The sequence below is a fragment of the Hippichthys cyanospilos genome, chromosome 4, assembly GCF_059441005.1.
Source record: "Hippichthys cyanospilos isolate Australia breed blue-spotted pipefish chromosome 4, RoL_Hcya_1.0, whole genome shotgun sequence".
NCBI lineage: Eukaryota > Metazoa > Chordata > Actinopteri > Syngnathiformes > Syngnathidae > Hippichthys > Hippichthys cyanospilos.
In genome coordinates this window covers 3,174,737-3,198,501 of record NC_142372.1, presented here as the reverse complement: position 1 = coordinate 3,198,501, position 23,765 = coordinate 3,174,737, and the positions used below count along the sequence as shown (strand labels likewise).

The window sequence follows — 23,765 nt, the reverse complement described above, 5'->3', positions numbered from 1 at the left end:
AACATGTCAGCAAATAAATATTTCAACAAAACACTAATTACAGCAATAACCACAAAAAACAACATCTAAATTAAAAAATACATCATTTCACAACACAACACAGCATTACAGGAAATTAAAAAAAATATCAAAAACTGAAAATAGTTAACAAAAACCAAGAGCTACACAAAACAAAAAGCTAAACACAGGCAAATAAATAATAGCTAAATACATTTACAAAATTCAACAACATGAGAACCCCAAAACAATTGAATAAATCATCATAGTTAGAAAATGAAAAACACAAAAACGAAACAGAAAAGAAATAAAACATAGCTTAAGAAAATTGTAAATATAAAAATACAAAAACAGTACTGAAAAATTGAGCAGATAAAAAAAAACAAACTACAACAAAACACTCAAATGAATAGTGAAATACAAAATAAATCAAGCAAGAAAAAATGAAATAACAGAATTTAAAAAGGTTAGCAATAAAAAAACACCTATCGATAGCTAAACAAAATAGCAAAACAAAATTAAATAAATTCAAATGGCAAACAAAACCACAAGAATCTTTACAAAAGAAAATGTAAAAATATAAAAAAAAACTAAAGACAAAACTGAAAAAGAGCAATTGAAAACACACCAAAATAAAGCTACATAAACCAACAAAAAGCCAAGCAAAAACAAAAAAATTGTAAAAACACAAAAAAAAACAGTGAACCAAAACAACAAAATGCTAAACAACATTAAACAGACTCAAAAACACCAAGACGAAACAACAAAAAGCAAATCTAACACACAATAATTCTTGAAAAAATCCAATCAATCGATGAATGCGACTGCCACTGCTGATTGGTCGCCCACCTTTTACCACATACCGATGGAACAAAATTTCCAATTCATAACCTGGGTTTGTCTTTTTTTTTTTCTCCATTTGCCGTCGCTTTGTTCGCTCCCCTCCCCCCATAATTCGGCGCCACCCTCACCCCCGCCTCACCCGGCGAGCGGCGGCGCCCGCAGCCGCCTTTGCCTGCTTTGCCCCGGCTCCGGCCAAAAACGGAGCCCAGCCACAGGTGCTCCGTGCGTTTTATCGCTTGTGACATGCGGGCGCCTCTTGCCTTAAGTGCTTGCAGAGACAATTAAAAATGCAGCGGCGGCGCGCAATGAGAGGCCTAAAAAGGACAAGCCACGCGTAACCTTGCTCGGGCGCCGACCTCTCGCCGCTTGTCTGCCGGGCTTTTCCTTGCCTTCCGGGCTCGTGACGTACGTACCGCGATGTTAAAAAGAAAGAAAAAAATTCCACGTCTCAAAAGAACAGATTCTTTGCAATCAATCCATTATGTTGGAACTGAATGGTTAAATGAAGCCTCGTGAAACAATTTTCATTTTTTTTATAATTTTTTTTTTTTGGCACTCTAGAGAAGCATTTGGAATTAAATACATTTTTATAGCAGTAGCTGTTATCATTAAACCGACAGCACCATCAAGAGGTGTAAAATAAAGTCACAAGTGCTTTGTGAGGCTTCATTTTTTAATCATGGCCTTGTACTGTATTAGCGGTGGAAAATTGAAGATTATAAAAATTATATTTTTTTGCCCCTTTAGATGGCACTCTTCAAAGAGACAATTCAATACTTTTCCATTGCAGTAGCCTTTATCGTTAAACCAAACGAGGCGTGATATTATTTCACAAGTGCTTCATGAGGCTTCATTCAGTACGATTGAAAGTTTTGCTCCTTTAAATGGTACTCTTCGTTGTTGCGTTGAAATTTCGACCACTGTCCACTGCAGTGGCCTTTATCTTTAAACCAAGAGCACCATCAGACTAAAACAGTATCGCAAGTGCTTCATGAGGCTTCGTTTAATCATCGCTATATATTTGAGATGGGAAATTGACCATGATGGAAAAAGATGCTGTGAAAATGTAAACATTTCCATTGCAGTATTTTATATTTTATAATTTTATATTTAAACCACCATTTAGAGGCATATTTCACTTTGTGAGGCTTCATTAATGAAGCTTCATGAAGCACTTTTGAGCATTTTGGTTCCATTAATTGCACTCTTCAAAGATGCATTGAAAATGTATTACATTTCCATGGCACTCGCCTTTGCGCCATCTAGAGGAGTACAACAGTTTCGCAAGTGCTTCATGAGGCTTCATTTAATCATCGCTAAATATTGGAGGTGGGAAATTAATAATGAAGGGGGTAAAAAATGTGTTTTTGCTCCGGTAGGTGGCGCTCTTCAAAGATGCAGTGAAAAGTGAATATTTTTCCATTGCTGTAGACTTTATCTTTAACGCAAGAGCACCATCAAGAGGAGTAAAATAATATTACAAGCGCTTCGTGAGGCTTTAGTTTTTCATTACTTGTCACAGCATTAAATTGCATTTATTTTAACTTTGTCTTTCTATATATTGGTCTTTCTATAAGATGTTTATGGTAATTCTCGAGGCACATTGAACATTTTCATTATGTTTATCTTTAACGCAAGCGAGGAGTAAAATAACCGAGGTTTCTTCACGAGTCCTTGTTTTCCCATTGCTGATATTCAGAACTGTAGCTCCGGAAAAAAAAAAAAAAGAAGCATAAAATGGAAATGTGTATCGCATGAAAGGTCAAGGTTCTTCACATCCTCGCAGAACACTCCTTTGACACTCTTTTCTCATTGTACATCACATTTTAGTGTCAAGAGCAGGTCAAAGTCAGGTGACTCTTCACACTTTCTTCACGTCACATTTCCTGTCACATGCTGTGGAAGACAGCAGCTTGAAAGCCGCCTTTGCCCGCATTTGCTGATCAATAATGATAATGGTGTTGATCTATATATATTTGAAGTCAAGTTTTGCTATATCGTACATAAAATTCCCGTACGTTACTCTGCTGAATTATTCAACAAAAATCAATAGATCTGCGCCATTCCTCTCGACTAGCCATTATCAATAAAACTCCCGCTCTCATCCGCTGCACGTTCAATACGATATTTTTAACAGCGGGCTTCGTAAATGGAGAAGGTTCAATATATGTGTGTTGGTATGCACAACTTAAATACTCATATAAATCATTATATACTTGAAAAATGAAATTAGCTTCAGCTGCTTAGCCACGGGTAAACCCGCATCAAGATGGTGAAGGAAATGACCCAAAAGCCATTTATTTATTTATTTATTTTTCATCACAACTTTTGACATCACAACAATTATAGGGACGCTTCATATTTGAAAGTTAGCATTCATGCGTTGATGATGCAACATGCAAAGGATGGGTTATTGCGCAAGATTTTCATTAGCGATTGGAAAATGAAGCCTCATGAAGCACTTGTCATTATTTGAATCCTCTGAGCTGGTGTCATGTAAATGTATTACATTTCCGATCTAGTGCCATCTAGAAGAGCAAAAAAAAAAAAAAAGTGTCTGGCGAGGCTTCGTTTTCCCAGCACTGCTTTTTCAAGTTAGTCACGTTTCATTGAGGTAATCAGCTCTTACGCTGAGAGCAGTCGGGACACTTTCTGCTTCTGCTTCATTTTTTTTCAACGGGTTATTCTCGTTGCCTTAACGGCAAATGAGGGCCATTAGAAATCCAGAAATAGCCTCGTGTAAAATATGTCGAATGTTAGGTCGTTCGAAACCATTGCGGAGAACATCCAGAGCTTTGCGAGAAAATATGAAAACGTCGAGAAGAAAAACATTCTATTTACAATATAAGTTGTCCTCTATTTTAAAATGCCATAGAAAAACATTAATTATTAGACATATTCTGTATGAGCAGGTACGCGGGTCCGATGTAATAAAAAAAAAGGAAACATTGAAACTAGATCAAGCAATTGTGCCAGAAGAAAATTACTTGCTGAAGATGCTTCTTTTTTTATTGAAATCAACAGAACATGTGTCTGTCCTTAATAAAGTCAATAAAATGGTAGTCAAAAGTTGGAGAGCTGGAACGGTCCAGTCGAAACTGCAAACAGAGAAACAACCAGCCTAAGACTGGATCACAACATCTAAAACTTCCCCGTGAAGACTCTACAAAGCTAAAACAAACGACGGTTTTGCACGGTCATCTCAGAAGCAATGGTGTTTTTTTTATTTTTTTTTTTACACAGTCTTAGGATTTTTTTTATTCAGACCGGTTCATGAGGCTTGATCTATAAAAGTCTTATCTCTGTCTCAACCTCCAAAGGTTCTGGTTTTGTCTTGGTCTGGAGATCTTAAAGTCTTGGTCTTATCTCGGTAAACATCCAAAAGTCTTGGTCTCGTCCCTGTCTCAAGCTCTAAAGGTCTCGGTCTTGTCTAGGTGTGGAAATCCAAAAGTCTCGGTCTCCAAAGGTCATGCTTTCTTGGTCGACCTCTAAAAGTTCATGACTTGTCCCTGTCACTTGAGCTCCCCAGTCTGGGTTTTGTCTCAGTCTTGAGCTCCAAACGTCTTGGTCTTTTCTCAGTCTTAAGCTGCACAAGTCTTGGTTATGTCTCAGTTTCAAGCTTGGTCCTGTGCCAGTCTAGAGCTCCAAAAGTCTGGTCTCTGTCTCAAGCTGTAAAAGTCTTGGTTTTGTCTCAGTCTCAAGCTCAAATAGTCTTGGGTTTGTACAGGTCTAGAGCTCCAAAAGTCTTCGTCTTGTCTTTGTCTCAAGCTAAAAAAAAAGTCTTTGTTTTGTACCAATCTAGAGGTTCAAAAGTCTTAGTCTTTGATCTCAGTCTTGGCATGCATAAGGCTTGGTCTAGAGTTGCAAAAGTTCTGGTCTTTTCTCTGTCTCATTCTCTAAAAGTCTTGGTCCTGGCTCATCTCGACCTCTACCTTGGTCTCTTCTCAGTCTCGAGCGCCAAAGATCTCGGTCTTGTCTCGCTCCCAACCTCTAAAAGTCTTGGTTTTCTCTCAATCTCGAATAGCCTTGGTTTTGTACCAGTCTAGAGTTCCAAAAGTCTTGGTCTTGTCTCTGTCTCGAGCGCCAAAAGTCTTGGTTTTGTCTCAGTCTGTACTGGTCTTTTCTCAGTCTCAATCTGTAAAAAGTCTCGGTCCTGGCTCGGTCTCGACCTCTAAAAGTCTTGGTCTCCTCTCAGTCGCAAGGGCCAACGATCTCGGTCTTGTCTCGCTCCCAGCGTCCAAAAGAGCGGCGAACGCCTTGGTTCCGCTTCAGTCTCGATACTTTCCAGTCTCGATTACGTCTTGGTCTTGACTACAGCACTACCGAACGGGAGTAGCGAAAACTCCAATCCTGTGGCCGCGACGCATTACTTCAATCGTCAACGGCGAGTCCAAGAATCTCCAGTCCCGGACATGCCCCTCAGGTTTTCTCCTCCTGGGGCGGACAGCGATCCCGCCGGAAAAGCAGGGTCACCCCCTTCCGAAAACGATGGTCCCTAACGCTGTAAATGATGACATTACAGCAGCTGTTTGCCGTAAGAATCCAGAAGGCGACAAAGGAGAAGTTGCACCAGGCGTATCCCACCACGTTCCCCAGCACAAACACGGCGATGGGCGAGAAGGACGCCGTGAAAGCGAAGGTCAGTATGCTGATCGTCTTGGCGGCCTTAATATCCGAAAAGGAGGGTCTGTAGGGGCACGACCCCCCTCCCCCGTCGGTCAAACTCCCCTCGGAGAGCAATTTGCGTCTCCTGGAGTACTGCCTGATGCTTGTGAAAGACACGATGTTCACGGCCAGGGTTCCACCCAGAAGAGTAAAGTCAAATACTGGGAATAACAGCAGGATGTTAGCATCGCGGGGCAGCCGGTTGCCCAGCAACACGGGGGAGTAGTTGCACATCCGGCTACACTCATTGTACTCTAAAGTGAAGTTGCGGCTGAACAAGAGCGGCGCGAGCGCCAGGAGGAAGCTGGCGGCCCATGAGAGCAGAATGAGGAGAAGGGTTCTCCTCCGTGTCACCAAGGCGTCCTTTTGCAACGGCCACAAGATGGCCACGCTTCGCTCCACCGTCATGAGGAAGATGGTGCTGATGGAGACGAAGGTGCACCCGGCGAACACGGGGCCAATCAGCATGCAGGGCTGCCAGGGGTTCCTCGCTTCCCTCGGGGCGGAGGGCAGAGATGCCGGACCGCCCTGGTACCAAACGGGGGGTGCGTAGGTCACCATTAGAGAGACTTCGGTGTAAACGGAGAAAGGGACCACGAGGACGCCTACCATCATGTCGGCGATAGCCAGAGACACTGTCGGCGAGAAATACATATTAGGGACAAAAAAAAACAACAACAAAAAAAAAACTGCAAAGTGACTAGAACAAATGTCAACTAGTGTACCCCCCCCCCCCCCGAGGATACGCCCCGCTATTTTAGAATGACTGCCTTAATCCTTGTGCAGTATTTTGTCCAATCCTCTGATCTTGACATCAAAGGCATTTCCTATCAAAGGGAAAGCATGGGAAGTAAACACCGGGGAGCTGAAATTTCACCCAAATGATGACAACTTGTGAAAGTTCAACACAAGGAGTCTTTGGATAAAATACTGTGAGAATCATGGGGAAGAAAATCATCCAAAAATGATCAAAATACTGCACAAGAGTGTAGAACAGTGCAGTGTTCTTTTCAAATTGAGAGCAAATTAATTGGAACATGAAGCAACTTAATTTGTGGTATAGTGACTCCTTTGCTAAATATTTATTTTGTATATTTATGTTGTAACGTTTTATTTACATAGACATGATCAACGAGCGAATCTCGTTTATTTTGTCCAATTAATGCGCTCTCAATTTGAGGATATACTGTTCCTGTTGGCATTAAAAAGCATTACATTAGATCTACAGATACCTGCAGAAACATTTAAAATCTTGCTTGCCCCCCGTAGCAAAAGGGTACTGGTACCCCCATTTGAGAACCAATGCTGCTTCTGGCATCCATTAAATAATCCGGGAATATTTCGGTCGTATGATATCGCAAGCATCAAAGACAAAAGAATCGGCAGTTCATAGAACTTTCCGAGCTGCTAAAACGTACTGGTGAAGCAGTTACCTTTCAGGTAGCCTTGCGGCGTCCTGGACTGTCTGGTCTGCACAAAGACGATGAGGGTAATGACATTCCCGGCCACGATCGCCAAAGTCAGGCCGACCATGAACGCGACCGCAAAGGCCCGATTGAGCAAGCCGCAGCAGCAGACGGTGCAGAGAGGAGCCAGCGGCTGGTCCGGTACCGTTTCGGCCCGAGAAGCCGGCGTCAGGTTAAAGGCCGGGTCCTCGGTAGCCAGCGCGACGGCCGGATTCCCGAGCGCCGCGTGGCTGTCGTTCGGCAGAGCGGTCATGGCCCGGGAGGGTCCGGTCTTCGCTCGTGTTGCTCGTCCGGAGGAGCCGGTCAAGAGACCATGTCCTGACTCCGGCTAATAATCTGTCGGGGAACCGGGAATCCGTCACTCGTTGTGAAAACCAGATTACGGTGAAGGAACGTCCCGGGAACCGTTTATGCTTTCGTGTCGTCAATAAGAAAGACCGGAGACGAAGAACGCAACCTGAGTCAAAAGAAAACCTTCACGATCAGAATCGTTATCCGCCTTCTGCTGAGCGTACTAATGAGCTCATCATTTTTGATTAAAAACGGGCTGGACTTCACATTTAACTAACATTAAAAGCGGATCTTTGACGTCTATAGCCGACATTGATGGTGAATGAGCCGCATGTTCATCCACGAAATGTTTAAGTCGATTATTACTGCAAGAAATGCATTTTTATTGTAATATATATATGCTAGCGATATACGTGTACAACCATGAACTTATTCGCTGCCAGCCCAGTAACAATGAATCATTGACGTATATTTCCGTCATTGGCACTGAATGAGTTCTTCTGCGAAATGATTTCTTTCCACCCGTTAATGAATTTTTACTCTTCGATATTTGCCGGTGGTATTCACGTAGGATATTAACTCATTCACCGGCAGCCCAGTAAAAATGGACCCTTGACGTCTACCGTCGTCATTGGCAGTGAAAGAGTTGCATGCTCTTTTGTAAAAGGATGAAGTCGATTATTTACTGCAAATAACACATTTTTGTTTTTCGATATGTAGTTACAAGTAGCATAATTAACTCATTCACCGGCAGCCCAGTAAAAAAATGCCCTTTGACGTCTAAAGTCGTCATTGGCAGTAAATGAGTTGCGTGTTCTTTCGCGAAAGGATTAATTTGATGATTTCCCGCAAATAACACATTTTTGTTTTTGATATATGCCAGTGACAAAGAGATGCTGGGAAGAATAATTCACTCATTCACAGGCAGCCCGGCAATAACGGATCTTTGGCGTCAATAGTCGTCATTGGCAGCGAATGAGTCGCATGCTTTTCCGCGAAAGGATTAAGTCAATTATTTCCTGCAAAGAACACATTTTTGTTTTTGATATACGCCAGTGACATAGAGATTCGAGTCGAATATTTCCCTCGGGCAGCCCGGCAATAACGGATCTTTCGACGTCTATAGCCGTCATTGGCGCCGAACGGATTTCAGCCGTGACCGATCCGCAAAATTTTTCAGGCGTCTGACCTTAGCCCCCTAAAAATACGAATCAATCTTGACTGGCAACGCTGGAATTACGGCAAAGTAGCTGTGGCGCGGTTGCTATATTTTCCTCCGCGTTTCTTCTGGTGACCTTGTCGAGTTTGGAGAAAATGACACCACTTAGTATAATGCAGGACGAATGAAAACACGGTGTTGTTGCCGCGTGTACCTAACATAATGGGGGGCGCGTCCCATTGAATATTTTCAGGCGGGTTAGAAAAGATTCGTATTATCCACCCGCGCTCGCGTGGCGAGCTGACAACAATGCGCGGAGGTCCTCGAATCGTTTAGGGAATTTGACGCTTGGGCGAGCGGGTTAGGGTTACGATGCAACCGAACAAAAAAGGGCGAGATCGGTTCACGGGTCGCCGCCCGAGAAACGTCGAAGGATGGACGCGGACGTTACACAAAGGTGTCCGTCCGGGCCTTTTTTTCCACTTTGGACGCCGACCGCCGTTTTCCGACCGCCGTTGACCGCCGGTCAAAAGGATTGATGAGGCTTTCACGCGGCGTGCAGCATTTTCCGACGTGAATGCATGACTGACCTAGCTCACCTCCATTTCCCAGCCAATGTGTGTCTTAAACAATGCGCAAATGAGGTCAGGTCATACTCCGGTGTTCCGCGTTTTCTTGTTTTCTTTTGTTTTTACCTCAACATATTAACCCCCTGCGATTGTTCGCTAGCCAGGCTGCAATATACTTTGAAAGGGTCATAACATTGTCATGTTTAAATATAGTGATCCCTCCTACTTCGCGGTCTCAGATATCGCGGTCTCAGTACTTTGCGTTTTGTTCCAGGAAAAATAAAAAATATTTCAAACTAATCAATTAAAAATGTGCAAAAATTGAAAAAAAGCAAAAAAAAGTACATTATACAGAATACTGTATTAATCAAATAACGAAGTAATATTAGTTAATAACTGTTAAGAATTCTTCAAGCATTAATTTGTGACATGTTTTTTTATCTTATTTTGAAATGCATGCTTTTAATTTGTCGGGTCGCGTTGCATTTCCGTTTCCTGTTTTACGTTCTCTGTTCGTCATTCGGCTGGTTACGGTGACGTAGTGAATCACAACGTAAGCTCATATTTATAGTTTATTATCATTTATGTTGATAACGCACGCTACTGCCTATGTTTAGTAAGCGATGAGTGTTTATTCTGTTTATGTATTCGTTTCTGTAGAGGTTGCACTTTATCGTTAGTAGTTGTTGTTAGTTGTTGCTAACCCGCTAATGTCGGCTAAAAATACAGTAAATTCATAGATTAAAGTTCGGCAAGTGTTTATATGTTACTGACTTTAAGATTGTTGTCGATTTATTATTCAACAGATACTACATGATACACCATAAATGAGCCAAAATTAATGTGTAGTTCAACGTGATGACTTGCGTACTCTTTCACTGGAGTCTTGGTGCGGATAACCAGTACTGAGAACAGCTTTAAAGGGGTAAGCCAATCATCCAAGTCATAGGAAGTTAATTAGCGCCACCCGGTGGTTTTGGGGTGTCAGCACAAAATCTTCCGTTAAGCCCCATTCGCGAGTCGCCGTTGAAAAGATTAATGCAAAAATCGGGGGAAATGCATGATAACATTTGGGGTTTTCAATATGTCCAAAATTGACAACGGTTCTGATTTTGAATGGCAGTAAATGAGCCAGACGTGGGCTAAATTTGACACCTATCATGAAGCAACATATTGTACTAATTTGCTTAATAGTGACTCTTAGCAAAGTGTTATTTTGTCTATTTTTTTAACGGATGCACATTTTCAAATTTGGAGCAAACTGGTTGAAATTTGAAGCAACTTTGTTAAATGTGTTTTAGGCACTCTTTTGCAGTGCCTCTATTTTGGTGGTTTCATACGAATAAAAAAAGTCATAATTTATTACAATTGACAGGAACGGCATTTTTCTTTTCAAATTAGGAGCAAATTAATTGGCACATGGAGCAACCTGTGTCTCAACCGTGTTGGAGATTTTGGTACGTTTCTAAGGATGCGCATTGTCATTAACGATGCGAGTGGCTGGAACACGGTTTTTCCTTTTCAAATCGAGAGCAAATTGATTGAGGATTTGAACCAATTGATTTCTAAATGACATTGCAGTGACTCTTGTAAATGTCCTTATTTTGCTCTGTTTTATAAGGATGCGCATTGTCATTAGTGCTGCAATTGACAGTAGAGGAACCAGAAATATTACAGATGATGTTACACCATCTAAAAAAAAAAAAAACTGTCACAGCGAGTAAGTACATCAACAAAATCAACGCTGAGAACCAGTGGCGTTCATATCCCACCAGATTATGAATACGCAAAAAAACTGTTAATTACAGTACACAGAGTACACAATATAATGGGAAGAAAAAAAAGCCTCAAGCTCAAAGGAGGGGGGGTGGGGGGGGGGGACTCATTAAGGGGCTTCTTACCTTTAGTGAAGATGACAGGCTAAAGTCCACCCTCGGGCCAGACCTCCAGTGCAACCAGGCCAGCAGCTGACATCACACATATACACACATACACACAAGTGTTTGTTGGAACTGTGTGCAAATTGACATATCCCCTCGTGTTTTGGACCCGTTTAAATTCCGCTCACACATTTCAGCGCGTTTTTGTCTTTGTAGGGAAGTCTCAGACTCGTGAGGAGCGTTTTGGTGGACCCCACGAGTTCAAACCTTTTTTGGAGGGTCAGGACTTGCTTTTAGAGTACGGCTTGGATTCGGGTTTCGGCGGAGGTTAGGGTAATGGGTAAGGTTGTAGTTGGGGACTAGGAAATGCATTATGCCAATGAGACGTCCCCACCGTGATAGAAAAACCCCAACGCTTGCATGTGCCTATTATGACTTGACGTCAGACCTTGAAAGGTCTCCTCAACCCTGTTGCAAGCGATGATCTTTTTAAAAAAGATTTACAAAAGTATTTACTATCTCCGGGGTCGGCAAATGAAGCCTCATGAAGCCTCACTTAGGATATATCTTTTTTTTTTTTACTCCTTTGGATGGCGTTCTTCATTTGAAGATGCATTGGAAAATTTCTCTAGCCTTCATTTTCTACCCAGAGCGCCATCCAGAGGAGTAAAATAACACGGCAAGTGTTTTGTGAAAAAAAGAAAAACAAAACTTTTGGGTTGACGTCCTGTTGAATACGCTTTATGACAAACGTTATCATGGAAAAACGTCTCATTTCGCGCCCCCTCCACTCACAGTGTTGACTACAAATAAGATTATTATTTATTTAAAAACTCCAAGTCAAATCAACATTTGGCAGGCCGCGTAAAATGAGGCGTGGGGCCGGATCTGGCCCCCGGGCCCCCAGTTTGATACCCGTGTTCTAGCCCCTCGGCATTCCATTGAATGCCTTCCGCTCGCTCGATCGACGTCCCGAATCGGGTCGAAATTGACGAGGTGCGGAAAAGTTTCAAATTGCGCACCTTATTTTGCGTTAAAACCTTCGTCTTGTTCGCAAGAAAATATATAGAAGCCTTTCTTACCTGCGCTTGAGTGACATGAAGCAGTTGAGCGAAAGGAAAAAAATCCAAGAGAAAATTTTAGACGTGAATCTTTTCGGAAACTGGCGGTGGCGCCGGAGAAGCGATCCATGGCTCACTCCATCCTCGCCGGAGCGACGGTGCGCTGGATGCGCTCCGCCGATGCTCACTCCTCCTCCTCCTCCTCTTGCTCCTCCCTCCTCCGCTTGCGCAATCGCCTCCTCCGCAGCCTTTTCGCCCACACCCTTCTTCTCCTCCCCCTCATTTTTCTCAGGATCGCTTAGTTCAGCTTCCAGCTTTGTGCCAAGCTCGTATTCAAAAATCTACGCAATCCTTAAAGGTCATGTGTGTAGAAAAGTGTTTGATGTTGGCTGTAGAATATAGGCCAGTGGGTTTTTTTTTTACCTCGGTACCTCTGTTATCAATTTCATTAGGTGCTTTAGTGCTAAACTACTCGATTATTAAAAGTACTGAAGTATTTGCAGTAATTTGGGGACACAAGTAACTGATTATGTAATACAATAATAAAGTCATTGATTACTGTAGGTTATTAAATTACTTTAGTTACTTTTTGCCTATTACCTTAGTACTTAAATTAGGTACTTTAGTGCTTAACTACTTGACTATTAAAAGTACTGAAGTATTTGCAGTAATTTGGGGACACAAGTAACTGATTATGTAATACAATAATAAAGTCATTGATTACTGTAGTTTATTAAATTACTTTAGTTACCTTTTCCCTATTACCTTAGTACTTAAGTAATAAATTAAATGAGGTACTTTAGTGCTAAACTACTCGATTATTAAAAGTACTGAAGTATTTGCAGTAATTTGGGGACACAAGTAATTGATTATGTAATACAATAATAAAGTCATTGATTACTGTAGGTTATTAAATTACTTTAGTTACCTTTTCCCTATTACCTTAGTTCCTAAGTAATGAATTAGGTACTTTAGTGCTAAACTACTTGACTATTAAAAGTACTGAAGTATTTGCAGTAATTTGGGGACACAAGTAATTGATTATGTAATACAATAATAAAATCATTGATTACTCTCGGTTATTAAATTACTTTAGTTACCTTTTCCCTATTACCTTAGTACTTAAGTAATAAATTACATTCGGTACTAAAGAGGTAAAGTATTCAATGACTTTAGGTAGTAAAGTACAAAATAAATGTAGGCACTAAACTACAATCACTTTAGTGTTAAACCATCAAAAGTAATGACTTGCCCTAGGTAACACTACTAAATTACATTAGTCACAAAAGTTATGCAATTGAGTACTTAAGTACCTAATTAAATAAAGTACTTTACATTACACTTACCACGTTAGTACTGAACTATGTAAAATAATTCATTACCCTAGAACTTAATCACCGATCATCACTTTTGGTGTTTAAGTACTAAAGTAATTGATTACTTAAGTAACCTTCCGTAATTATTTTCTACTTTACTTCAGTACGTAATCATTTACCTTTGCAGTTTAGTACCTAAATTTATGTTGTACTTCAGTACCTAAAGTCATTGAGTACCTTAGCACTAATTTAGCTTAGTAATTTAGTACCAAATTACTTTCGCTACTTTAGTAGCTACAGTAATCAAGTACCAAAATACTTCATGTCTACTACTTTAGTGTAAAATATTACACCTCTGTCTTTGAAAGGTTTCGCCGCCAGCCAGAAATGTCAACCTTTGGGGGGGAAAATGTCAAATCGTTTAGAGCGAGAGAGAGAGAAAAAAAAAAACAAGACATAGAAGATAAACATTTAAACTCATCTGTGAATGGAGCAAAAACTGTGCTCATCTGAAAAAAATATTAAAGCGGTGTTCCATGATATCATATATATCATATATATATATATATATATATATATATATATATATATATATATATATATATATATATATATATATATATATACACACACACAGTTAAATTCTTACCCCCCGCTTTAGATGATCCTCTTCATTTTTAACAATACTCCTGTGCGCGAAGGAGGATGGGCTCGAACGTTGGTTCAGTCTGCTCGCTTCTTTTATTGAAAATAATGCCGTAACAATCTCAGCTAACACTAGCGGCTGTTAGGTGCTACAGGCACCTACCGCCCTCTATATTTCTTATATATAGAGAGCGGCAAGTGCCTGCTAGCCGTTTGTTGTTGTTACGGCATTATTTTCAATAAAAGAAGCAAGCAGACTGAACCAACGTTCGAGTCCATCCTTTTTGGCGGACAGGAATATTGTTAAAAATGGAGAGGATCATGCCGCCTACAGGACGGGCCCGGTTCAGTCCGGAGAAGCGGCGGTCTCATTTCTTTTCGCCCTTGAAAGTGTTGCAGCGGACCTTGTGGGATAATTGCCTTGTTTACAATGCGCGCCGTCACCACGGGCAGATATGCTTTAAGGGGGCCCCGAGAGATCGGGGGGCAGACTCGGGTCCATATTAATGGCCGAACGGCTCGGGCGCCGCACTAACAACTTGTCGGGAAAACTGCTGGATGATATTTTTTTAACAGAACTGAGGAAGGTTGAGAAATGAGCTCCTTGGTATTTATTATCTTCTGGAAATATGAAAGTTTTGACACCCAAAAAATGGCCTTTGCTAACCAGTAGACACCTGCAATTAGCTTTAGCATACTAGCAATTACTGTTTATTAATTATTATCTTCTAAAAATATGACAATTTTGAATACGAGATTTTCCTATGCTAACCACTTAGCAATTGCAATTAGCGTTAGCATACTAGCAATTACTATTTATTTATTATCATCTAAAAGTATGAAATTGATTTTCCTACGCTAACCGGTTTTCAATTTCAATTAGCACACTAGCAATTACTATTTATTATCTTCTATTATATGAATTTCTTGATAGCAGCAAAATGTATCTATGCTAACTGGCTAGCAATTAGTCATCGTATTTTTAAAGTGGACTTACCCGACTCGGTCGACTTTTTTCCCAAGCCCTAATATCACAGGCAACATCTGTTTGTCATTTCTGTCTGTCATCCGTATACAACTCAACAAAATAAAGGCATACCACATTTTGCAAAGCAGTCACGCAATTTAAAAAAAGGCTGCGCATGTTCCGATCAATTTTCTCTTAATTTGAAAAGAAACCCGCCTTCTTGCTTAGAAACCGTATCCGACCACCAGGCGGCGAAGAAGACCTTGGACCGCTTGCCAAATAAAAATAAACAATCGTTCCCACTTCGACTAATTTCTCGAGTCTTCGCCGAATATAGCGCGCATAATTAAACGTAGCTCGAGAAAACAGCTACAATTCAGCGGAAAAAAAAGAAAGTTGGAAAGAACCAACGTGGCGATAGATGCGCTCCGTCTGCTTAAAGGTCAACCGGAATATTTGGGTCTATTTTGGTAATCTGTTGCTAGAACAAAAATAAAATAAAAAAAAGGAGCAGCTGGCTTTTAAAGAAGTCCTCTTTTAGCAGCTCTACAGCGGGGCGCAGCAGGTTCATCTCCTCGGCATCTAAAATATGAATATCCCTGTCAAAGCCATTACTTTGGAGCAGTCTCCGAGTGGACTTTGGCGGCTCCGTCACTCCGCCCCAGCGCTCCGCGCTGACAGCTCGCTTCTGCTCCTGAAAGCAGAATTATGTAGCCCCATGTAAATAACACAAAAGTCACATTTGGAAGACGCTTCTCATTCACAAAACAAGGAGACGGCCTGTTTTTTTTTTTAGTTCATTCAAACTCAACCGCCGGAGTCTTTTTAAAGGATGAAATGTTTGTCGGTGTCGTTGCCGATTTCGTTTTCAAGCAATTTAGTGATCATGCTTCATATTCCAATTGATTTGCTTTTAATTTGAAATGAAAACTGTCACCTCTCCGGTGTTGGCATTAAACCGAAAGAAATGAGATTTTCTGATGGTAGTTGAAATAACTACAAGTATTCACATTTGGACTACACCTCTCATTCACAAAACAAGAAGACGGCCTTTTTTATTTCATGAAAACTCAACTACTAGAGTCAAAGGATGAAATATTTAATGACTTCAAAATTTATGGCGTAAGCCATTGACAACTTAATTTCAACACAATTCGGAACTCAAGCTTCATGTTGCAATTCATTTGCTCTTAATTTGAAAGGGGTAAAACATCCTCTACTTCATGTTCCAATTAATTTGCCCTTCATTTGAAAGGAAAAATGAACCGTTCACATCACGGCATTAAACCGCATTAAATAAGATTTGCTGATAGTTGCGGAAACCTCGTTAAAACCTTGTGCCTTTGTGTACCCTTACAAGGCCTACATTGCCATCTGCTACAGTCACATTTGGAAAACGACTCATTCACAAAACGAGGAGACGGCCTCACTTCATAATAAAAGACATAAGTCAATGCCAATTTAATTCGAACACAATTCTGAAATAAGCTGCTTCATGTTCCAATGAATGTGCTCGTAATTTGAAAGGGAAAAAAATACCGTTTGTCATGTTTCATTTCATTTGCTCTTAATTTGAAAGGAAAACTTAACTGCTCTGGTCACGGCATTAAACCGCATTCAATGAGATTTGCTGATAGCGGAAACGTTGAAAATCACATGTACTCTCTGATGTAACTTTATGTACTACATGTGCCCCCGTTTGAGGAGCACGGGTCCAAGTGGTTTGTTACTGAAAGCACAAGCCAAAAAAAAACAACAGGCTTAAGCATACACCATGCATCAGCCACATGAAGAAAAAGTAGGCTTTTTTTTTTTGCCCTGCCAATTTCTTTTGTTACCCGCTATACATTCTATTCTTTTTTATGAACCCTAATGTATAGCTGCCATGTGCCCCAGCTTGACGCTATTCATTTGCGCTAAGGTTAGTGAGTGTCCCCGTGGTGTGCCGTGACATGAACATAACAAGTGTGAATGAAAAGTAAATTGACTTCCAACAATATGTTAGACCGATTTTTTTTTTTTCTGTGAATGCCACATACGGAAATGAAACTATATTCTTTCTCTTTCTGTCAATCAGATGATTAGCAAAAAGTCTGAAGAGCAGTCAAGAAATTTAGAACAGACAATCGTTTAAAATGTGAATGGAATTGATCTCACTCTGAAATAAACACTCAACAGATTTAATTTTTAACTAAGACACATTGTATAATTGTGGCAGATCAAAAGATTGACATACGGCAACAAAAAAACGGGTTCAGTTTGGTCTGCTTTTGCAGCTGGGTGCTTCGGACTGATGCGGTAAGCTAAAGTTGATTTGCTTCTGGAGTAAGAAAGACTTCTTACACAGAATGCATGTCACTCAACCATGATCAAAAGTTACATTTACCATTCAACGTGCCAACAAGTTCATCTTCACTCGTGCTCCTTAACTTACCCTCCCACCCACAAGGGGACCCAATCAGCCAATGCCAAACATAATCACAGCTAATCAGTCTCCACTTGTGATTAACCTTTGTTTTATGACCCCCATCAAGCCAAGCGCAGGAAGCGTAAAAACAAACCTAATCAGCGTACACAAAGCCTCGATTTACAGATTGAAAACAAGACGATTGAAAGGCATTACACTTTAACTGTGCCTGTAATGCAAATAATGTTGAAACACACACACATATACCGTATATATATATATATATATATATATAGATATACATCCCCTTGTTGGATAATACGAAATGCTTTTTTTCACTACAGTGAAAACAAGCCTGCAGCAAAAGTTGAGCTTGGTTTATACTTGATGCGCCGGCACACACTTTATATTCGGAGTAAATTCCCCCCACATTCAGACAATATTCTCCCATACTATAGGTGGCAGTATATGAAGTCTACAGCATACAAACAACACCACTCTAAAACAGAGGTAGAGAGTCTCAGTAATTCAAAGGATTTTTTTAAAAAGTTTTGAAACAGACTCCTCATTTCTCCCCAACGTGGTGCTCGCCAGGAGTTGTTTATGGTATTTAGGTCATGGTAGTTCTTTTCAGCCGAATCATAACGGCGTTTGTAGTAGCGAACTTCCAGAATAGTTCGTATGATAATAAATGCTTATTGTAGATTTGCCAATATTCTTTCTTTCTTTCTTTCTTTTAAATGTTGGATGGTTGTTTTTGAATTCAGTCAGATTGTAGATTGCACAACACGTTTTTTTATGTCTACATTCAAGACATAGATTCGCTATAGTGAAAAGTCCCCTGTTGTGAAAAATTTCTGGCCGCAAATATGATTTTTTTTTGTGGAGGAGTATGCACACACCGACACACTGGAGTTGTGGTTTTGAGCTTTTTATGTCTCGGTGCTGTTTGATCTGAAGCTACCTTTGTTCCAAAAGACAGAGCAATCCTCCATCTTTTGTGCCAGAACCTTCTCAAAGTGTTCATTCTGCTCCTCTGTGAAGATGTTTTTCCAATCACCAACTTGACCTAGAAGAGAGGAATCACGCTAATTGGGCATTGGCGATAAAGTATCTTCCGGTATTACAGTATGTAACTGTTTGCTAACATTTAGTACAAAAATGTTCCAAGTTATTTGTTTAAAACATTAGTAACAAAATGATGCCATTTTGTGGCATTTTGCTGTCATGAAAGTATGTTGAGGTGAATTGAGGTATTCCATTACGTAATAAGTTGTGCTTTCTTGCTATCCTGTGACCTTTAAGTGATGCGTTTTTACAAAATCAGGCTTGCGTCACAGAAATTGAAGATCCATATGTTCTATTTCTACTCTTTATTTTCTTTCTAATGCTGTATGCAAACCGGATTCGGTTGAAGTTGGGAAATTGTGTAAAATGTAAATAAAAACAAAATACAACAATTTGAAAATCCTTCTCAACCATTATGCGATTGAATATGCTACAAAGACAACATATTTAATGTTCAAACTGATAAACTTATTGATTTTTTTTGCCAAATAATAATTAACTAAGAATTTCATGGTTAAGAAGGATTTTAAAAAAAAAAGGATAAAAAAATGTGTTTCCCCAATGTTACGTGAAGCGAACGAATCATTTTGGATGTTTTATTTCATACAGATGACAAGATAATCGTCCACACGCCTCACCTTTCCTCATGAAGGAGCCCTTGCTGTGGTCCAAGATCTCCGGCGGAACCAGAGTGTAGTTGATCATCTGGTTGTCTTTCATGCTGCTGAAGCTGCAATGCTTCACGCAGTTGTTCACCTCATCCTCCACCAGGGGGACCCGGAGGAACGAGCTCACCTTCGCGATTGAGCCTTCCAAGTCCTACAAGGAAGAAGAAGAACGCGGAACTGTAATTGAGTAACAAGTAAGTGTTTTCTGGATTTTTGGTGCATAGTTTGAAGGATTTTTGACTATTAAGTCTTTGATTTCTAACGTTTGAGTTTTTGCGGGGAAGCAATATGGATAGCCTGTTGTAAAAATAGTTCTTCTGCCCAAGTGCGATCAATCCCGATCAATTTTATGCGTGCTTGACTTTTGCAATTACCGTTGAGAGATCTTCATAGGTAACATGAAGCATATCATTCCCAAGTCCTGACTGGCTCCATCCTTTCACGTGGTCAAACCAGGAGCCAAAATGCACTGAAGAAGATCACAACACACAGCTTCATTTATTAGCACATGTAATCCATTACTTTGGTACATTTTAAAATTGATATATATTTTTTTATCACAAATGTTTGGCAAAAGAAAATGCTTAAACGGCTACGACTAAATGAATTAAGAATTAAAGTCATTCATTTTTCAGAGTACTTAATTACTTGAGTAATCCGTTACTTTGCGTACTTGTTCTTGCAAAAGAAGTGGCTGGCACTAAATGAATTAAGAACAAAAGTAATCAATTAATTTGAGTAGTTAAATACTATAATCAATTAGGCAATTTACTTAAAGTATTTGATTGCTTTGGTACTTAATGGAAGCACTAAGATACAAAAGTATTTTTACTTGAATACTTGTTTGCCAAAAGTAATTTATTCTTTTAGTAGTTAATTATTTAGTACTTTAATATTAATATGATTTAGTAATGAATTACTTTTAATACCTAAGTAAGTACTAAAGAAATTGATTTCTTCAAGTAGTTAAAAAAATTATATATTTTTTTTCCCGTGTTTGGCAAAAGAAGAGGTTTAAATGGCTGCTACTAAATGAATTAAGAACTAAAGCGATGAATTGAGTACTAAATTGCTAATCATTTACATTAGGCACCTGTTCATAAATATTTTTTTTCCTCAGGAGTTTTTGCAAAAGAAGTGACTAAAATGTCTGGCACGACATGAATTAAGAACTAAAGTAATCTATTAATTTGAGTACTTAAGGACAAGAGTAATACATTTAAGTACTCGAGTATGCCAATAACTGATTACTTAGTGTATAATCAATTTAGGCACTTGATTACTTTAGTAATCAATGACTTTAGCACTACCTTACTTCAAGTATTTGATTTCTTCAGTACTTAAAGTAGGCACTAAAAACGTAAAATTAAGCGTTTGGCATTGAATGAGTTTATTCGTACCTGTGCCCTCCAGAAACGTGTTCAAAAACTCTTGAAAGGACCCGACATCAGGCAGGAAATTGGCCATTTTGTGGAAGTGGTAAAAAGACACGGCCACATCTTTTGGGTTTCTGCTCACATAAATCACCTGAGTGACATTTAACTTCATTGTGTGACTTTAGGTTCAAATTACTGCGGGAAAAAACGACGACGACAAAAAACAAACCTTGGCTTTGGAGCCGCGGAGCGCTTGGGCGAGCGTGCGGTGAGGAAGGTGAGAGGTCATAACTCGAGGTTGGCTCAAAGCGTTGAGGAGCGGTGCGCTGTAGTGGTGCTCAAGCCAAGGGGCCCGGGCCCAATTTGGGACGGTTTGGGACTCCAGCGGGTCCCCTCGCTTCATGATCAGCGTTACCATTTGTTGCATCCATGTGGTGCCTGGCGCGAAAAAAAAAAAAAGTTGACATAAATTTCACAATATAATGTTACTTTTTTCTCATGATTTGAAACCTGCGATCTATAATCCAGTGAGGCGTATCAGCAGTTATTTATCCCGGCCACCAGGGGGCCAACTTCCGGTAAACGAGGCGAGACAGGAGAAGACATTATCGAAGAATAGATTTTGAGTTTGAACTGCTATTTTACTTGCCGTCGTGGCGCACTCTACACTAGTAAACAGAATCGGGCGTGTTACTGTTATGTTGGTGCAGAATCGAGTGTGTCGGCGTCATATCGAAAATATCTCGGCGCTCCTCTTATTTCAAAATTTGGAATGATGTTGCCGTAACCAGGCAGTTTGAAAAAAAATTAACATTCAACAGAAACATAAACTTCCATGTAGCAGCTTTCTGCATAGAAATACGATTTTACAACCTGCGATTTGTAGTCCGGTGCGGCCTATTCATGACAAAAAAAGTATTTGTTGTTAAATTTTTCTTGTTGCTGCTTATAGTTCTTTGGTCTTTACAGTCCAAAATCTACAGTACAATGAATTATTCCAAGACATTTTTGACCCTTGCGTACTATCGTGTACTAACAAAAAAAAATAGTCATCCTTACCCGACTTTGGATAAGTTACGACGAGGATGTCCGTGTCTCGAAAGGGGAACGTGACAGCAAAGCGCAAAGATTCCTGCGTGTGCAAGTGTCCAGGAAAAGTTATTCCCCCAAACCTTTCTGTTACTTGCAACCTGGACATGCCTGATCTCCGGAAAATAATTCCACTAATGTTTGCCCGGTTTCAGCCAGCTCGCTTGTTATCTTTTTCCGGATGCTTTCTCTCTCTCTCTCTGTGTGACTGAGCGAGAGAGGCTGCCAAATAAGTTTCACACCCTAGAGGAAGTGAAATCCTACACAAGGAACCGTAATAGAACATAAAAGTTTTTAGGGTGGTTATAAAATTGATGTACTCACGCAAATCAAAAAAAAATGGCTCAAATCTTCAGTCTTTTATAAAGTTATGAAGGTTGACATACACTCTATTTTATAACAAGATCTATCACTCATATATGATGTGTTTTCACAAAACCAGGCTTATGTTGCGGGATTAGTTTTGAGTCATTGACAAAAACGGTCATTTTTGACAGAGGCGTCCATTTTGGGATTTGGACCAAAACAACCTCCTTCAGGTTCAAAATGTAATCAAAGTGTATGAAAACAAATAATAATCATTTTAAAATGCCTTTTTCTCAAAACATGTGAAGTTTTCCACAGTCTATAGATCATCGCTGTAAAAAAAATAAATCATATTTTCATCAATAACCCCAAAAAAACGAATCTCCAAAATAAGCCTGTTTTTGTAAATACGCATCACGTATATAATCATGAAATATAGAAAAAATATATGACATTAGTTATTGATTCATCGGTGCCTCGGTCCAAGTGGACGATTCACAAATGCATCACAAATAAAATACACGACATTTTACATTCATAGCTTGTGCGGAACGTTTTTTTAAATATCACAATTAGTTTGTTACTAATTATTGTTGACACATCTTGTAAACCGCCCATCTCGCATTCTGCAAATTGCGCAACGCCTTCATCTTATCTGTGCTTGCTGATTTTCAAAATGTCAAAAGAATCAATTTTTTTCCATTAAATGCCCAATCCTGGTTTTATTTTGAAGTTCATTTGACATTTTCTAAATACAGCTAGAGAGAATATCACAGATTTGTGTTGACGACTGAATATAATTTCTTTTTATCATTTATACCCATTTTATAACATCACAAGGTCTCTGGAAGTAGTTTGGATGTGAAATACGAATTAAAAAAAAAAAAACTTGAATGTCAGCCTCTCCGATTCAGCCAAGAAAAAAAAAAAAAAAAAAAATCAACGAACCATCAGTAATTGGATGAAAGGAAAAGCCGCCAAGCTAAAACTGTTGGTGCAAAAAATTAAATTCTGTCTTGAAACGATAACGCGAGTCTGCGATGTGAGATATGAGGAACAAAATGAGCTGTCCAAAAAAAAAAGAAACAAAACAAGAGAGACGATGAAATTTCGCTGGGCTACGAGGACAGTCCTGTCCATACATCATCCATCTTCCCAAACCAACAAGCATTCACGCACGCGTCGTCTGTTTCTCTCAACCGTCGGGCTCGTAAAACAATTTTGCCATGTCGAGATTAAAGCTAGCTGTCTTCCGATAACGCCCATCAAGAAGCAATGAAATCAGCAATTGCTGATAAGGTTCTTTTCTTTGATGCTAGTTTTAATACGGAGCAAATTGTGCTATGGCGGTGGTGTCAAACCTGCGGCCCGCGGGCCAGATCCGGCCCAAAAGAGCCTTAATCGGGCCCGCGGAATGATTTTGTGATGACGAGATCAAAGCTAGCTTTCTTCCGTTAAAACACATCAAGGAGCGATAAAATGAAAAACTAGTGGTAAAATCATGTTTTTGTTGCTATGTTTTAATACGGAGCAAATTGTGCTATGGCGGTGGTGTCAAACCTGCGGCCCGCGGGCCAGATCCGGCCCAAAAGAGCCTTAATCGGGCCCGCGGAATGATTTTGTGATGACGAGATCAAAGCTAGCTTTCTTCCGTTAAAACACATCAAGGAGCGATAAAATGAAAAACTAGTGGTAAAATCATGTTTTTGTTGCTATGTTTTAATACGGAGCAAATTGTGCTATGGCAGTGGTGTCAAACCTACGGCCCGCGGGCCAGATCCGGCCCGAAAAGAGCCTTAATCCGGCCCGCGGAATAATTTTGTGATGACGAGATCAAAGCTAGCTTTCTTCCGTTAAAACACATCAAGGAGCGATAAAATGAAAAACTAGTGGTAAAATCATGTTTTTGTTGCTATGTTTTAATACGGAGCAAATTGTGCTATGGCAGTGGTGTCAAACCTGCGGCTCGCGGGCCAGATCCAGCCCGAAAAA

At 40.0% G+C, this 23,765-nt stretch overlaps 2 protein-coding genes and 1 long non-coding RNA gene across 4 annotated transcripts; 1 reads left to right on the top strand and 2 right to left on the bottom strand.

Moving 5' to 3' along the window:
* Positions 1-3,138: 3,138 nt before the first annotated feature.
* On the bottom strand, positions 3,139-12,294 carry LOC148424303 (adenosine receptor A3). Of its 2 annotated transcripts, XM_088412478.1 has the most exons (5): positions 11,953-12,294; positions 10,892-10,957; positions 6,939-7,307; positions 6,115-6,140; positions 3,139-6,033 (listed from the first exon to the last, which is right to left on the bottom strand). In XM_088412478.1, the coding sequence occupies exons 3-5, from the start codon at positions 7,222-7,224 to the stop codon at positions 5,260-5,262; spliced, it is 1,086 nt and encodes a 361-aa protein (XP_088268604.1). In that variant the 5' UTR covers positions 7,225-7,307; positions 10,892-10,957; positions 11,953-12,294; the 3' UTR covers positions 3,139-5,259. The 2 variants fall into 2 exon arrangements, with proteins under 2 accessions (XP_088268604.1, XP_088268603.1); XM_088412477.1 differs by having other exon boundaries at positions 3,139-6,140; positions 11,953-12,292.
* LOC148424302 (uncharacterized) lies at positions 9,502-20,488 on the top strand. Its single transcript, XR_015865303.1, has 4 exons — positions 9,502-9,543; positions 9,797-9,915; positions 18,944-19,196; positions 20,416-20,488. It is a non-coding gene; the product is annotated as an uncharacterized LOC148424302 (long non-coding RNA).
* On the bottom strand, positions 14,489-21,627 carry sult5a1 (sulfotransferase family 5A, member 1). The gene is made up of 7 exons (XM_088412479.1): positions 21,438-21,627; positions 20,608-20,816; positions 20,403-20,529; positions 19,377-19,471; positions 18,973-19,153; positions 18,231-18,335; positions 14,489-15,553 (listed from the first exon to the last, which is right to left on the bottom strand). Exons 1-7 carry the CDS (start codon positions 21,574-21,576, stop codon positions 15,471-15,473), a joined length of 939 nt encoding a protein of 312 aa, XP_088268605.1. The 5' UTR covers positions 21,577-21,627; the 3' UTR covers positions 14,489-15,470.
* Positions 21,628-23,765: the final 2,138 nt, after the last annotated feature.

What these genes read in the sequence shown, in the direction of transcription:
- LOC148424303 (XM_088412477.1), bottom strand. Translation starts at nt 7,224, where the DNA reads ATGACCGCTCTGCCGAACGACAGCCACGCGGCGCTCGGGAATCCGGCC. An exon ending in GCCGCAAGGCTACCTGAAAG is followed by an intron (nt 6,141 to 6,938) that starts GTAACTGCTTCA and finishes TCTCGCCGACAG; the next exon opens with TGTCTCTGGCTATCGCCGAC.
- sult5a1 (XM_088412479.1), bottom strand. Translation starts at nt 21,576, where the DNA reads ATGTCCAGGTTGCAAGTAACAGAAAGGTTTGGGGGAATAACTTTTCCT. An exon ending in TCCGCGGCTCCAAAGCCAAG is followed by an intron (nt 20,530 to 20,607) that starts GTTTGTTTTTTG and finishes AATGTCACTCAG; the next exon opens with GTGATTTATGTGAGCAGAAA. An exon ending in GGGCTCCTTCATGAGGAAAG is followed by an intron (nt 18,336 to 18,972) that starts GTGAGGCGTGTG and finishes CCTCTCTTCTAG; the next exon opens with GTCAAGTTGGTGATTGGAAA.